Source organism: Penicillium argentinense (genome assembly GCF_028826775.1).
Source record: "Penicillium argentinense strain IBT 30761 chromosome Unknown utg000005l_segment0_segment0, whole genome shotgun sequence".
Classification (NCBI taxonomy): Eukaryota; Fungi; Ascomycota; class Eurotiomycetes; order Eurotiales; family Aspergillaceae; genus Penicillium; species Penicillium argentinense.
The window spans coordinates 2,160,248-2,174,798 of NW_026622664.1; the positions used below are offsets into that span (position 1 = coordinate 2,160,248).

The window sequence follows — 14,551 nt, forward strand, 5'->3', positions numbered from 1 at the left end:
CAAGAATTAAAAAGTACACTGTCTACATACATCAGAGTCATATTCCAAGAATATAAGGTATGAAATGATCGCCATGTGCAGTCCCAAATGGCACGCTCAGGCACAGGCACGACCACGTGGAGTCTGAGCGCCGTGCATATCATTGCTGCTTGTTGCTGCTGAATTTCCCTTCGTCGAGTTCAGTTCGATCGTGTGACATTGCTCATTCAAGTCTCTTGGCATCGCCCGCTCTGCCCACTGCCGTCGCCCCGTCTGACGAAGGCCGCGAACCTCGTGGCGCCATCGAGCTCGTCATCCACGCCGTGGGACCGAATTGCGGGGAAAGCGGCCACCGCCGTCCCTGACACTCATCACCATGTCTCTGGTGCCCACCCCGGGACTGTTCGTTCCATCATGGAGGTACCGCTTCTCGAAAAACGATACCATCGCGCATCTCGACTAACGCAAGCGCTCGGCTCACAGGTGCCCAAAGCCCGGGGAGCTGGCCGGTCAGGCCCGCGCCGTCGCACCGGCTGTTTGACATGCAGGGCTCGCAAAGTGCGCTGCGACGAGTCCAAACCCAGCTGCGCCAACTGCGATCGACTGCGCCTGCGCTGTGTCTATAAGCCTCCAATCGCCTTCGGGAACACCTCGACCCGCCACTCTCGCGACTCGATCGTCGTGGCGCAGACCGCTCCTCAGACGGCTCCGACCCCGGCCATCGGCTCTGCCTCTGCTGCGGCGGCTGTCGCTGCAGCAGCGAGTGCATCGCAGCGCTCGCCGGATCTGACTTTCTTCAATACTGTGTTGCGACCGGACGACCACCACCGAACGATCCCCGCGATGGCGGCGCCGATGCGACGAACCCCCGCCAATCCAGAACCATATCCGCCAGAACTGGGAGGACCGTTTGATATGCTTGGTTTTATGGGCGGGATTACGTCTGAGCTAGAACAAAAACACCTTGACCTGACAAGCGGTCTTCCAGCTTTCACCAATAGCCCGCCTCCGCAATCCATAACTGCCGGGTTGACCACAAACGGAGCGGAAGAAGCACAGGCACAAGCGCAAGCACAATTTGGAACAGAACAGCGATCGCCACTGAGCCCAGACGGGACTTCTTCATTAGTGGATGGAGCCTCGATCGGCGATACTTCCGATGCAGCCACAAGGCGCAGCTGGTCCGACCCAGGGACCACTTCGTACGAAGAACAACTGCTCCAGCACTTTCTAGCTATTGATCCGCCCGCCGTCATCTTTGGGCCTGTGAATATGGAGTGGAAATATGTACGACCATCTGTTTTGGCTTACGCTCGAGACTTTAGCCCACTGCTGAACGCACTCTATTGTTATTCGGATGTCCACAAAGCAGCAACGGAGGGCAAGCAGTGGCGCTGGGCGCCCACATACTACCGAGTAGCGAGCTCGGAGATCCAAGCCTGTTTGCTCGGGGATGTGGCCGAGCCAACATTGATCAAGATCTTTGCTGCGGTTTTCTTCTTGATGTTATCCGAGGTATGTTTGATCTGTCTGGCCGTGAGCTTTTTGAAGTGTCGTGATTGACAGGAGATATACAGCTGTTTTCATCGCCCGAAATTTATGCAGCGGGCACTTCATATCTGCACTCCTCCTATCTACTCTTGCAACGATTTAATGACCGGACTCGAGAATGGACTGGACTCGGCCATCTGCTGGTCTCCTGGATGTCTCTTCTCGATGTCAAATCTCTAATCGCAGGCCGTGATGGCGACCTGTTGATCGAACTGGGAAACTTACCAAATGACCGACCAAAACCTAAACCATCAGACATACAGAGCTCACGAGAGTCTCGCATGGCAGGTTCGACCGAAGAGCGCAGGGAGGAAGATCCGAATGAAGACCTATTCCGCAGCCCGAGCTATCTCGTCTACGAAGCCATCGTGGGCCCGGCATTCGAGTTTTTCGTACAAGCACAGCAAGTCGTCCGACGAATTGTCTGCATTGATTTACATCATCGCAGCCGCGGGACACTAAGCGATGAATTCGAAGTTCTCCAGATTGCGCACAAAGTTGGTGCGGATCTGGAGACACTTTGGCACCGACGGCCTTCCGTAATCGACATCTACGGACAACCAGAAGCCCTGCACGATACACTCTGTGCACCAGTTGCTCTCGAGGTCTGCCGCACATTCCGACAATATGTTGCGAATTTTCTAGCAAATTTCATCTACCTCCACCGAGTCGCATTTGCAATTTACCCTCGCACAGATCGTGTGAACGGCGCCGTCGACAAAATCATACAGCTAGCCACCATCGAATCTGCCGGCTCTTTACCGGGCCACCTCCCAGTCAGTTTCATGTGGCCAATATTTGTGGCCGGCCTCGAAGGCTCGCACGACCAGCGTCAATGGATTGTGCAGGAAATGCAGCGGATGGCAGCTGCGCGTGAAAATGAACCCGCCACTTCGATTGCCCGACATCCATCCGCTGACAAAGTCCTTCTTTTGTTAGAAGAGATGACTCGCAGACAGGATGTGTCGAGGTCATGGGCCGACTCGCGATGCGTGCGACGAGAACTTTTCTCGAACCCTTTCGTCATGATTTGAACTTCGCTCTGTTTGACGCAATGTACATACCATATATACCGCTTAGACGACTATGCATTCTCCACAGCGATCAATCAGCAGATATTCATGAATGAGAAAAGGAGCTCAGGTGTTTTTTTCACTGTTCGACTGACACCATGATGTGCGTATCTACGATTCTAGGAGAGCACTTTCAAGATAGATCGTATTAGGGACTACTAGCTTCCGGAACAGATGATACCAAAATATGTCTCGAGATTTTTGAGTTATCTAGGATACTAATAAGATGTTCTAAGACATCAAACTGACAAGATTCTCCAGGTAGATGTACACGAAGCATGACCAAACGGTAATGACTGGATCTTCCATCTCAGGAATCCGAAAACATCAAGTGCGCTTCCTACTAAGCCTTGGCCGATTGTCAAGCTTAGTGGTGGAAGACCTCTCTCATGGAGGCGTACACCTTGACCTTCAGGTCGGACGACCAGACAGGAGTCTGTCCCTGGTTGACACTGTACGAGATGGACTGGGCGGTCTTACCCTCGGCACGCTTCTCGAAGAACAGAACGTGGCGCCAGTCGATGAAGACCTCATAACCATCGCCCTGGTCGTGGATCAGGATCGACGGGGTCTTGCCCTTGAAGCGGTTCTCGAGCGAGACACGGACTTCCTTGCCGAACTTGTCGTCGATCTTGGTGTTGAAGACAATCTGGTTCTCAGCCCGACGCATGGAGATGAGGAACAGGGTGTTGCCGTCGCCATTCTTGCCCTCGTGCAAGGAGAGTTGGGTGTTGTCAATGCCCGAGCCCTTCCATGGGGTGAGGTTCAGGCCGCTAGAGTCGACGATTACCACACCGTCGGCCTTGAGGGTCTCCTTGAATGGCAGGTGCGAGCCGACTCGGAGACCGGCCTTGGGGATGGCGGGCACAGCAGGAGGAGCGACGGTGACGGGCTGCTGCAGGCTGGGGTTCAGGGCACCACCAGGACCTCCGGAGATGGTGGGCTCCTTCTTGAAGTTCTCAAGTTTGGGCGGCTTGGTGGCATCGTTGTAGACGGTGGAGTCGTTGGTGCTACCGATGATCTCCAGATCCAGCTTGTCGACCTCGTACGAGGGGACCTCCTTGCCGGCACGGAAGACACGCCAGTAGGCGCGCTCGCGGATGTACTTCAGGACATCGTCCTTGGCCAGACTGGCCAGGTCCTTGCCGGACTTGAGCAGGGTGATCAGGATGGGGGTCAGGGAGATGCTGGCGGTGGACTTGATGTTCGCCTTCTGCTGGCCCTTGCAGTTGCCGCAAGCCAGCTTGCCTGAATTGGTCTCGGGGCGCTGACTGAAGTTGTACACTTCGGTGATCAGGTCCTTGGTCGGGTTCTGCTTGTTGATATCGTCGGATAGGTAGATGCGGATCCAGAAGGGGTCACCACCCAGACCGTACTTGCGGTAGCGAACGCTGAAGGAGTAGTCGGAGGACTTGGAGCCATCCTCCAGGTACTCGACACCCTTGATGTTGTGGGTGGCGTCGATCAGCTGCTGGCGGGACATACCGTACAGCTCGTTGACGGTCTTGCGCAGCTCGGACTGGAAGGTACTCGAGGTGTAGCCCTCGGGCTTGTATTTCCAGGTCTGCAGCTCGGGGTAGTTGTAGCCGAGCTTGTACGGCCAGCGGACATCCTTGGGGGTCATCACGGCACCGGCAGTGTCCTTGTGGAATGGGCGGAGCTTAGTGTCGGGAGTGATATCGGAGCCCTCAGGAAGACCGATGGTCTCCTGGAAGAACTTGTTGACCTTGGCCTTCTCGAACCACTTGTCGGGGTTCAGGGCTTGCCACAGGGCAAAGATGCGATCAATGTTACTGCAAATTGATCAGCATTGACTTGAATTGTATTCTCATACGAGATATCGACCTACCAGTGGTGAAGCCAGAAGAGGGGATCGAATGTGGCAACAGGAATTTGAGACATGTGTCCGTTGAGAGGTCCTCCGACCCAACCGTGAATGTTGTTGTGAACTGAAGAGAGATTGTTAGACAACAGGTCATCACAGTTCGAAAGTTCAGGAACACATACTGTACTCCAAGTTGATATCGTTGGTGATATCTTGTTGGTCGGTAAGCTGGGCGGTGGTAGCGAAGGTCGAGTACTCCATGGGAGTGGTGAGCAGACGGTAGACCATCTCGGCCGGCTGGCCATATTTGGATTCGTTAAGCCAGACGGGAGCCTTGAGAGTCTCCTGGACCTTGAGGTTGTTCACGACACCATACTTCCAGGTGTTGGTTCCCGAGGCATTCTCACCCTCATCGGGCCAACGGCTGGTTCCGATACATTCACCGAACTATATCTCGGTTAGCAGGACTCTCTGATGATAAAGAGAAGAAGCACATAACATACAAACAGCATCTCGCCATTGTCGACCCACGGGTCCTTAAAGCTGTCCATGCCAGCAGTGGACATGGGCTGGTTGTTGGGCATGACGAATTGGAAGAGTGGGTTGGGAATGCGCTCCTCGCCGGTGCCATCGGCGGTTGGCACCAAGGTGTAGGGGTACTTGGCCAGGTCAGGCACTGAGGTACTCACACCCCAGTCCCAGAAGGGCAGACGCCATTCCTCGGCGGCCTCCTTCCACTGCGGACGCAGTTCCTTGGCAAAGTTGGGGACAATTTCTTGAATCATGATCTCGTAAAGGCGTTGCTGAGAATGTATTAGCATCGACCCGATCTGTCATTAAGCGGCTGGGAGGAATTCGATACCTCATAAAGTGCCAGGTAGGCACGATGCCAGATGGGGAAGAGGATGTTGTTGTGCGTGCAGTATCCAAGTCCCTCGGCATCCTTCTTGTCGATGGGCTCGTCCCAGGGGACATTGGGCTGACCGTGAATACCAGCAATCTGGAAGTACGAGTCACGCTCCAAGGGGTCGATCTTCTGGAAACGAGCGAGGGCCATCACGAACAGCTTCACCTGCTTCTCGTTGACGGGATCCTTGCTCCAGGAGTCAATCTCATGACGGATGGGCACCTGGACTTCGGGACCAAGCTGGGAAGCCTCGACGTTGTTCACGGGAATACCGTTGATGGGATAGTACTTGTGGTCGGATGTAGACATCGTTGCTCGTGATCCCCTGGATCGAAGTTTTCTTTCTTGTTGATTGGTATGGACAAAGTGTTTGAGAACAAACATCTGGAAGATCAGGCTACCTGGACTAGATCTAATATTTATATTCAGCAGCTGAGCAAGAATTGAGAATCATATTGCATTTGGACTATCGTCAGGTCGGTCAGAGCTGCAGCTGGGGAGCATGCCGGAGTGGGCTAGAGTGGGCTGGGGCGAGACGGCCCCCTCTTGATCAGGTAGTACACGCATGCATACACACTATGTGAAACTGTACGTAGCTGTTGCTTTTCATCATTCTTTCACTTTTCTCACCACAGGCGGGAAACCTCGCTGAAAAACACCTTAGAGGTAATCTAAAGGACCAATTAATATCAGAAATACCTGTGACATACTGGTTTTTAGTGTCTTAAAAGGCGTACGTTTACCAGAGTTCTCGGAAACCAGGTTTTTTGGAACAGGCAATCTTTGAGAGGCTCACTGGTGCGGAGAAGCCGACAGAGCTTCAGCTGCGTGCATGTTCTATAGCTCTTTGCTTTTGTTACCGTGGCTGCCGCCGATCAATGTCTCTCTGCACTTCAGCTCGCCATTACTGAGTATGTACTGGGGTGGAGCCGATGGGGTAGCTGGATGTAGCCGGGTGACACGATCCACATCATGCAGGATCGTCGATGCAAGGGCTTGTGCTCAATCTATACGATGATGTGCTTGTGTAACATGACGAGTATTCGTAAAACCATGGCGTAAAAAAATATGGCGGACGCAGCTGAGGTAGCGGATCTCTCATCTTGCGATCCGGTTAGTGTGACCCCCCTTTGCTTATGTCGACCTACAGACGGGTCCAGCGCATTCGCAACAGTGCGTCTTGTACATATATGTATGATGTTGAATGGAGCTGAAATAAGGGAATAGTCCTATTTAATCTATCCCTTGCTATAAGGGTGTTTCACGTCCATTTCTTCATTATCGCCATTGCTTTGCTTTGATCCAATGTCTTTTGTGTCATACTCAAAAATGGAGTGTAAACCTGCCATCACGACTGTCTCCCTGGGAGCTGCAAAATACCACAGTATCTTCGACAAGATTGAGGAAGCCGCAAAAAATGGCTTCAAGGCGATCGAGTTGTTTATCGACGATCTCGAGACTCTTGCCCGCGGCATCCGCTCCTCACCTGCCTCCGTCACCCCTCCTCGCGATGCAGTCCTCGCTGCCGCCACCCAGATCCGAGGACACTGCGACAAGCTGGGAGTCACTGTTCTCAACCTCCAGCCGCTGCGCTTCTACGAGGGCCTGGTAAATCGCAAGAAGCGCAACCAGATCCTGGACGAGGTGGTGCCCATTTGGATGGATGCGCTCACCATTCTTGGCGCCGACACCATCCTGGTCCCTTCCAACTTCCTCCCCGAGGACCCGGCCACTGAACTGCCTCAAACCGTCGGTGATTTCGATATCATCGTCGACGATCTCCGCGAACTGGCCGCACGAGGTGCCCAGCACCAACCGATCATCAAGTTTGCTTACGAGGCGCTGGCCTGGGGCACGCACGTCAACACCTGGGAAAAGTCCTGGAAGATCGTTCAGGCCGTCGATCGCCCCAATCTAGGCATCGCTCTTGACACCTTCAACATCGCCGGCGCCGTCTTCGCCGACCCCACCACTGCTGATGGCCGTGTGGCAGGCACGGCCGAGGCCGATCTACGCAGCTCGCTGGATCGGATGGCCTCGACTCTCGACCTCAGCAAGCTGTTTATTGTCCAGATAGCCGACGCCGAACGTCTCAGCCAGCCTCTCCTTCCGGGACACCCATTCTATGTCGCGGGCCAGCCCAGTCGACTGAGCTGGTCGCGCAACTGTCGCCTCTTCCTTTGCGAGTCCGACCGGGGCGGCTTCTTGCCCGTCCTCAGCATCCTGAAGGCCATCATCGACCTCGGCTGGTCGGGATACCTCGCATACGAGATCTTTTCACGATCACTGGCCTCCACAGACCACCAGACACCCGCGCAACATGCGGAACGGGCCAAGCGGTCCTGGCAGCAGCTGTGCCAGGTTGGCTCGACCAAGGACACTCCGTCAAAAACATTAGACTCCGCAAAGGAGCCGACAAAAGAACCTACCAAGGAGCAAAAGCCCCCACACGGGACAGAGTCCCACAGCCACAGGATGGGTCTGATAGAGACAGTGGTTCATGGGGTGGAGACGGAGGTGGACCGGGGCATCTCATTTGGAGGGGGTGTGCTGTCAATGATTGCCTCTCGCGCGGAGGCCCTGTAATACAACGCATTAAGCTCTTGTCAGATTTAGAGGTTCGGGTAATTGATTTTGTCGTTGAGCCAATCATGGGACCTGTCAACAAGACGTGGACGCCCCCGCCTCGTAATTGCCAATAGGCAAACTACTTGTACTACCGCTGCGAACATGGCCTCGACGCCTTCGAGGTCGGGAAACTCAGAAGGGAAATTCCATTAGTCACTACGTGTTGAGAGTTTCCATATTTCCAGATGAAGCGGTTTGCAGGTTGACGCTATTCCTGCCACCGATGTCTGGGTAACGCAGAAACCCACCTATCCCTTTACTGGACAATGAACAGTTCCTCCGGAGGTCCAAGCTGACCGCTGGCTGGCGCCTAAAGTTTCCGAATCCTTCTAACAAATATAGCGCACCTGGGCTTCGTCGCGCATGTGGCGCGCATAGCTTGCCGCAAGTCCCCAAGGAACTTGCAGGATAGGTCTAGCAAGGCAATTGTCCTGTCAAACGTCATGAACCGTGATCGCCGAAGTTCGGCAAACCATCAAGTGCGGAGATTGTGATTTCTTTTTGCAGAAATTGAAAAGAACGATGTTTAATAATTTTCGATGGCGAATAATTACAGCCAAATGGACACTAGGTGCAAGCTGTGATTGATTTGAAAATGGGCTGGTTTCTGCAAGCCTCGTTACACAGCCTACCGATCTAGTCTTTCCACTCACCTGCATCTGCATAGATTAGCGCCGACGGGCAAGATTCTACAATGTGCACGTGGAAGACCGAGGTGGTCCGGTGTTTCCTCTTTATATTATTCTATAAAGCGGCTGGGCTCTCCAAGTAGGGGATTATGTAGCACCTGACGACTGACATTCCAGGAGAATCAAACCTGTAGGCGAATGGGTTAGCTGGGTGTAGCGTCGATCGGGTTCTTTGGTCGGATGCACTGCATCCTTGCGATGACATCTCCCCGGAGATCAATCCTCGGTACACCCGGTACTTCTGGCGAAGTACATGACAAGACTCGCCATCGATGGTCACACAAAGGGCCAATAGACGCGCGTGGGTTGTTTATGTGTCCAGGCCGTGGCTGGCTGAGATTGGTGATCTCCCGACCGCGCAGCTTGAGTGGAGCTCCAGCTACTCCCTAGTCCGGCTAGTAGCTAGTACCTGTACCTCTAGTGGTACCAGCTGAAACCAAGAATGAAGGGCCTGCGGAGACGTAAGGACCCCGCAGGTTTGACCAAAAAGGTCATCCGGGGGACCCACTGTCACCTATGGCGAATCGGCTAGATCGACCTCCGATGAACACGGGTTCGTTTCTGCAGGCTTAGTCCCATTATTGTACACTGAACATTGGAGAGTACATGCTGAGGGCCAATACCCCACTCCTGGTTACACGGGCCAGAGCGCGCAGCCCGCGAAGGCGTTCATGCAGTCGAGTGGGTGAAGGTCTGTGGTTTGACAGGATTCAAAAGTAACTTGCCACTAGCTGTATGTACTCCTAGAGCATGCCTTAGGGTAATGACTTGGGATTGCTAGGCAGATGATGGCCTACACGTTACGATCAACTAAATAAAGGGTCGGACATGGCAAAACAGACTTTCGTCAACCCGCGTCCCGACCCGCAATTTTGCGCCCCGCATGGATTTACTTGCGCTAGTTGGAGCCGAGCCGAGCTCAGATGTATACGACGATACAATACTCGAATAATTTCGTCGAGGGATTAAATTGATGAAAAAAGAAAATTTGAATAAAATATAAATAATACACTGCACTTTTAGAAGCTATGATAATACTAGTATGTTCAGGCAGTCTAACATAGCCATTGAGTCAGTAAACCTGCGCGAAAGGGTATGCCCCCACTTCGCTTTCATTCACTCAAACTTAAGCCTCACAACAATCCATTTCATCCTCTGCCTTTTCCGTAGGCGGCTCGGGTGAGATGGAGAAGAGTGAAGACACCGCCGCGACTAAACAGAGAGCCCCAAGAAACAGCGTCATAACGCTCCATCCCAGTCCGTGCTTGATGTACCCTCCAGCAATCGGCCCGACCGCCTGGCCTGCAGCAAACGCCATGTTGCAGAGTGCATAGCCCCTCCCTTGGCCGCTGCTTTTCTCGTCTGCAATTCCGTACATGCGCTCGATTCGACGGACGGCATTCGAGACATCGCCCATGATGATCGCCTGTACCGAAGCAAGGCAGACCCCGATAATGAAAAGCAGGGTGACTAGAATAGTCTCGTGACGAGCGGTATTGGCCTGCGTCCACCGCAAGCAAATCATCGGAATGGTCATGACGACGAAGCCGGTCACGACAACCACGCGTGGTTTCAAGCGTCGCACAAAGTGGGCAATGGGAATGCTTAACACGGACGGGATCGTTAATGGGAGGAATACGAATCCTGCACCCATGCTGGACCAGCGGTATGTTTGGATCACGTAAAGAGGGAGAGTCTGCGTTTTGTTAGCCCGGTCGCTGCATTGTAGCCAGAGATTTTCTAGATCGAGTTACCGTCTCAAACGCAGATAGGATAGAGGATACGGCCAGCACGGTGAAGATAACACCGAGGAGAATGGGATGCAAGAAATGATAGAATTTCAAGGAATCCTCCTCCGCGGGCTCGTCGTTCAAAAGAGGAGAATTCTCTTGCGGGTCGTCTTTGGCGAAAGCCTCGGGGCTCTTGCCTTTACCTGAAGGTCATTGGTAAGCGTAGAACAACGAGACGATCATCAATTGACACACCTTCATCCCCTTGCACCATCATCAGCCGGAGAACAATATCCACCACCAAAAGCGCTACCGGAACCCCAAAGGCACCCATGGTGCCATATTTCGCGAACCTAGTCGAACCACGTCAGACGCCAGGTCCTCAATGAGGGGTCCTCAATGAGGGGTAAGAGTCCATACAGAAAGCCGCCAGCCATCGGTCCACAAAGCATTCCCCAGGTCAATGCTGTGGATCCACACGCCATGTACGCCCCCAAATTCTGGGGACTGGCTGTCTCAGCGATCATGCTCAGTCCTAGAACCCCTACAACTGCACCCGAGAGACCCTGGCAGACTCGCGCTACGAGTAGGAGCCAGGCACTACGTGCAGAGACGAAGAGGATTGTCGCGAGGGCGATGGCGACAAAGCCGGAGATCAGCGGTGCTTTGCGGGCGCGATATTTGTCGCTGAGGTATCCGGCCACGGCTATGCGATGTTGTTGTCAGTAGACGAAAGTTGATTCAAGATTGAAATACCCACGGGAGCCGACGAGAAGGGCACCGCCGTAGCTTGCCAACAACAGGGATGTCCATTGCTGAACTAGGGGCAATTGGTCAGTGAAGTTCATCCAGAGTAGTGAAGACTCGGGCTCCGGTTACCATTTTCCTCAGTCGTATGGCCATGGTCCATCAACAGGAAAGGCAGAATAGGGACAATCTGAAAATTGGTGAGTAATTGTGTCTCGTTTGCATGCAAGTCGGCAGAAAACACTCACAATGCCATAAACAAAAGTATCCTATGGTCGGAAATTTGCGAGGTTAGCCGGCACGAGCGCGAGACTTCATCGCGGAAAAGGCACGTACTGTAAACAATGCAAAGCAGAGGGCTACTAGTATAAATGTATCAGACGATCTCGCCTTGCGAGAAAACACATATTGAACACCCATAATTGCTGTTAAAGAAAATTGAGTGTTCAAGGTTGAAGAGCAGAACAAATCTGAGTCGAAATGAGGGGCAAGATGGCGAGAATGGTCTACGCTTTGAGGAGCTGAACCGACCCAGCCACGCCAGGTGGACAGATCCAAAAAATTTATGGCAGAAGCAAAAAAATAGATTACAAAACGAAACGATCGGGGTAAGGCCCCACCGAGGTTGCACAGTCCCTTACGACAAAAATCCCAGCTGCAGTGTAGATCGCCACATGCGGGCTCGGTAGCTCCTATTGGACTTTGATCCCAATAATATGCATGCACAGCAGAACCCACCACGAATGCAAGAGCAAGCTGAAATTCTGTAACCCCCCTAGTATAGCTGTGTGCACCCCTTGAATAACTGCCCTATTTATTGGGCCTAGGAATTGGATATTTCTCCTATCCATTTTTGACATTGAACCTCGATACTATAGCTGCGGCGGAACCTGGACCTCTTCTCTCAGATTTTAGATGAACCATTTCATTCTTTTCCATCTTCCTTCATCATGGTGCCCTCGATTACAACCCTCGATCATGATGCTGCGCATATCTCCATCAGCGCCCTAAAGCTCCCCAAGAAGGCGACCACCCAGCTCCCCCGCGAAGTCGTCGACCTGCCTCTGACCCTCTGCGAATCCCACATCCTGGACGCTGCCAATTCCCAATATCTAGAATATTTGGACGAGCACTTGGCCTCAAGTCTGGACATCGAGTCGGTCCTTACCATCTGTTGGCTCCTTGTCGTGAATGGCTTCTCTCCCGTGAGAACCATGTACCTGGAGTTCCACCCTGGCTCAAATTTATGCTATGTAGACGACAAGTTCCAGCCAGGAACCAACTCTCGTGCAATTGAATTCTCCTCGGAACGTCCGTTGAAGGATCTCGTCCGTGACTTCTGTCTCATCAAGGCGGGCTTGAGCTCGGTTGACCCCGACGACGTGCCTGCCTCCGACAAGCAGAAGCACTTCCTCACTTCTGCCATCCGCTATGCAGGCGACCTGCCAAACTTGCAAGAGGCTCCTCCATTTGCTAACTCAAATGTATTGTTTTGCGACGACTCCTGCTGGTTGTCTTAAGAAGCTAATTTTTTTTTTTCTCTTCTCTAGATCTCCGAGCCCAAGTTGATGCTCAACGTGACAAACAACAAGGACAAACTCCACGCAAGCCTCGCTTTCTCCTCGCCGGAGATGTCCAAAGAATTCGCTACAAGCCTTCTGCACTCCCTAAACAAGGTCGTCGCCTCCATCTACCGCTCCCCCACAATTGCCCTCGAGGCCCTGGACCTGTGCTCCGACCTGGATCTTATCCTGCTGCAAAAGTACACAAAGGAAGTCTCCGACTCCCATGAGGTTCTCCTTCACGATATGGCGTTGGAACACGCCAAACTGACTCCCGACGCTCCTGCCATCTGCTCTTGGGACGGAAACTTCACATACAAAGAATTGGACGATCTCACCTCTCGTCTCGCTCTGCACTTGACCACCATTGGTGTTGGCCCGGAGACCTTTGTGCTAAGTTGCTTTGAAAAGTCCGCCTATGCAATTATTGCTCGCCTGGCTATCATGAAGGCCGGGGGTGCGTACATATCCATTGATGCCAGTGACCCTCCCATCTTCCTCGACTCCGTCATTAGCCGTGTCGGCGCTAAGATCATGCTCACATCCCCCGAATACGCGTCAAAATACTCATCTCTGATCACAAATATCATCTCAATTACTGGCGATATGTTGAAGGAGCTGCCTGAGGCGAGTGGCCCGGCATGCACCACCGTTCAACCCTCAAATGCTTGTCTGATTTTGTTTACCTCCGGGAGTACGGGTCAACCCAAGGGTATTATCCAGGAGCATCGCTCCTACGCCACCGCTGTCCGTGACTATAACAAGGTCCTCGGTCTCGGTCGCCACAGCCGTGTCTTCCAGTTTGATGACTATGCCTTCGACATCAGCAACAACGATTATCTCACTGCTCTCGCAGCCGGTGGTTGCTGCTGTGTCCCGACTCCCGAAAAGACCATCGCCGGTCTAATAGAGAATGTGAACAAGATGAAGGCCAACATGAGCTTCATGACCCCCACAATCGCCATCCAGCTCGCTCCCCAGGATGTCCCTTCATTAGAACTGCTCTGTGTCGGTGGTGAGCCCATGTCAAATGATCTCTTAATGAAATGGGGTCCGCATGTCAAGCTCGTGAATCAATACGGAATGGGTGAAGCAGCCACATTCTGCGCCTACAATGACAACCCCAAGGCAGGCCACAACGCAGTCGTCGGGAAATCTGGCAGCGGTGCCATTTGGATTGCCAATCCTGCTTCCCCCGAGCGACCAGTGCCAGTCGGTGCTGTTGGTGAAATCCTTATTGAGGGACCTCATCTTTCTCGCGGCTACCTCGATGAGCTCTGCCAAAAACCCGATGTCGGATTCCTGAAGACCGTCCCTCAGTGGATTGCGGACCTGCACCCGTCGCGCGCGGCGAATACTCGAATTTATCGATCTGGCGATCTTGGTCGATACCGTCATGATGGCACGGTCGAGCACATGGGTCGTAAAGACACCCTGCTCAAGCTTAACGGCGGTCGTGTCGAGTCAACCGAAGTTGAGTACGTCCTTCGCAAGACCCTCTCGCCTGGCGACTTTACCGTCGTCGACATGCTCGGCGAGATCGACGGTGTCGATGACCCGATCCTGGTGGCCTTTGTGTTCCTCAGCGACAACCCAGCAAATCTCCTCCCAAGCATCTCCGACCAAGAAATGTCCTTCCTCCCCATCACAAATCGATTCCGCGTGAACAGCCTTGTGGAGGCAATGCAGCAAGAAGTCGACATCACGCTGCCCAAACACATGATGCCGAGCATGTTCATTCTCGTCGACCGCATCCCCCGCACAAGATCCAACAAGCTTGATCGCAGAAAGTTGCATCAGATCGCTCAAAAGTGGTATATGGGGACCCGAAACACCTAACTTGGGGCTTGTCGAGAATTC

At 53.1% G+C, this 14,551-nt stretch overlaps 6 protein-coding genes across 6 annotated transcripts; 4 read left to right on the top strand and 2 right to left on the bottom strand.

Annotated features, from left to right (window-relative positions):
* Nucleotides 1–393: 393 nt before the first annotated feature.
* On the top strand, nucleotides 394–1,542 carry N7532_005598 (Zn(II)2Cys6 transcription factor domain-containing protein; the record flags this gene model as incomplete). Its single annotated transcript, XM_056618092.1, has 1 exon — nucleotides 394–1,542. One exon carries the CDS (start codon nucleotides 394–396, stop codon nucleotides 1,540–1,542), a length of 1,149 nt encoding a protein of 382 aa, XP_056474251.1.
* A 140-nt stretch (nucleotides 1,543–1,682) lies between these two features.
* Nucleotides 1,683–2,564, top strand: N7532_005599 (uncharacterized protein; the record flags this gene model as incomplete). Its single annotated transcript, XM_056618093.1, has 1 exon — nucleotides 1,683–2,564. One exon carries the CDS (start codon nucleotides 1,683–1,685, stop codon nucleotides 2,562–2,564), a length of 882 nt encoding a protein of 293 aa, XP_056474252.1.
* A 406-nt stretch (nucleotides 2,565–2,970) lies between these two features.
* On the bottom strand, nucleotides 2,971–5,644 carry N7532_005600 (Concanavalin A-like lectin/glucanases superfamily; the record flags this gene model as incomplete). Its single annotated transcript, XM_056618094.1, has 5 exons — nucleotides 2,971–4,396; nucleotides 4,453–4,552; nucleotides 4,611–4,875; nucleotides 4,932–5,231; nucleotides 5,291–5,644. The coding sequence occupies 5 exons, from the start codon at nucleotides 5,642–5,644 to the stop codon at nucleotides 2,971–2,973; spliced, it is 2,445 nt and encodes an 814-aa protein (XP_056474253.1).
* A 1,020-nt stretch (nucleotides 5,645–6,664) lies between these two features.
* On the top strand, nucleotides 6,665–7,921 carry N7532_005601 (sugar phosphate isomerase/epimerase family protein; the record flags this gene model as incomplete). The annotated part of the gene is made up of 1 exon (XM_056618095.1): nucleotides 6,665–7,921. One exon carries the CDS (start codon nucleotides 6,665–6,667, stop codon nucleotides 7,919–7,921), a length of 1,257 nt encoding a protein of 418 aa, XP_056474254.1.
* A 1,857-nt stretch (nucleotides 7,922–9,778) lies between these two features.
* Nucleotides 9,779–11,549, bottom strand: N7532_005602 (MFS transporter; the record flags this gene model as incomplete). The annotated part of the gene is made up of 8 exons (XM_056618096.1): nucleotides 9,779–10,348; nucleotides 10,407–10,585; nucleotides 10,638–10,735; nucleotides 10,803–11,088; nucleotides 11,143–11,202; nucleotides 11,262–11,319; nucleotides 11,378–11,398; nucleotides 11,466–11,549. 8 exons carry the CDS (start codon nucleotides 11,547–11,549, stop codon nucleotides 9,779–9,781), a joined length of 1,356 nt encoding a protein of 451 aa, XP_056474255.1.
* Nucleotides 11,550–12,079: 530 nt separating this feature from the next.
* Nucleotides 12,080–14,530, top strand: N7532_005603 (putative NRPS-like enzyme; the record flags this gene model as incomplete). Its single annotated transcript, XM_056618097.1, has 2 exons — nucleotides 12,080–12,613; nucleotides 12,680–14,530. The coding sequence occupies 2 exons, from the start codon at nucleotides 12,080–12,082 to the stop codon at nucleotides 14,528–14,530; spliced, it is 2,385 nt and encodes a 794-aa protein (XP_056474256.1).
* Between the last annotated feature and the right edge of the window lie 21 nt (nucleotides 14,531–14,551).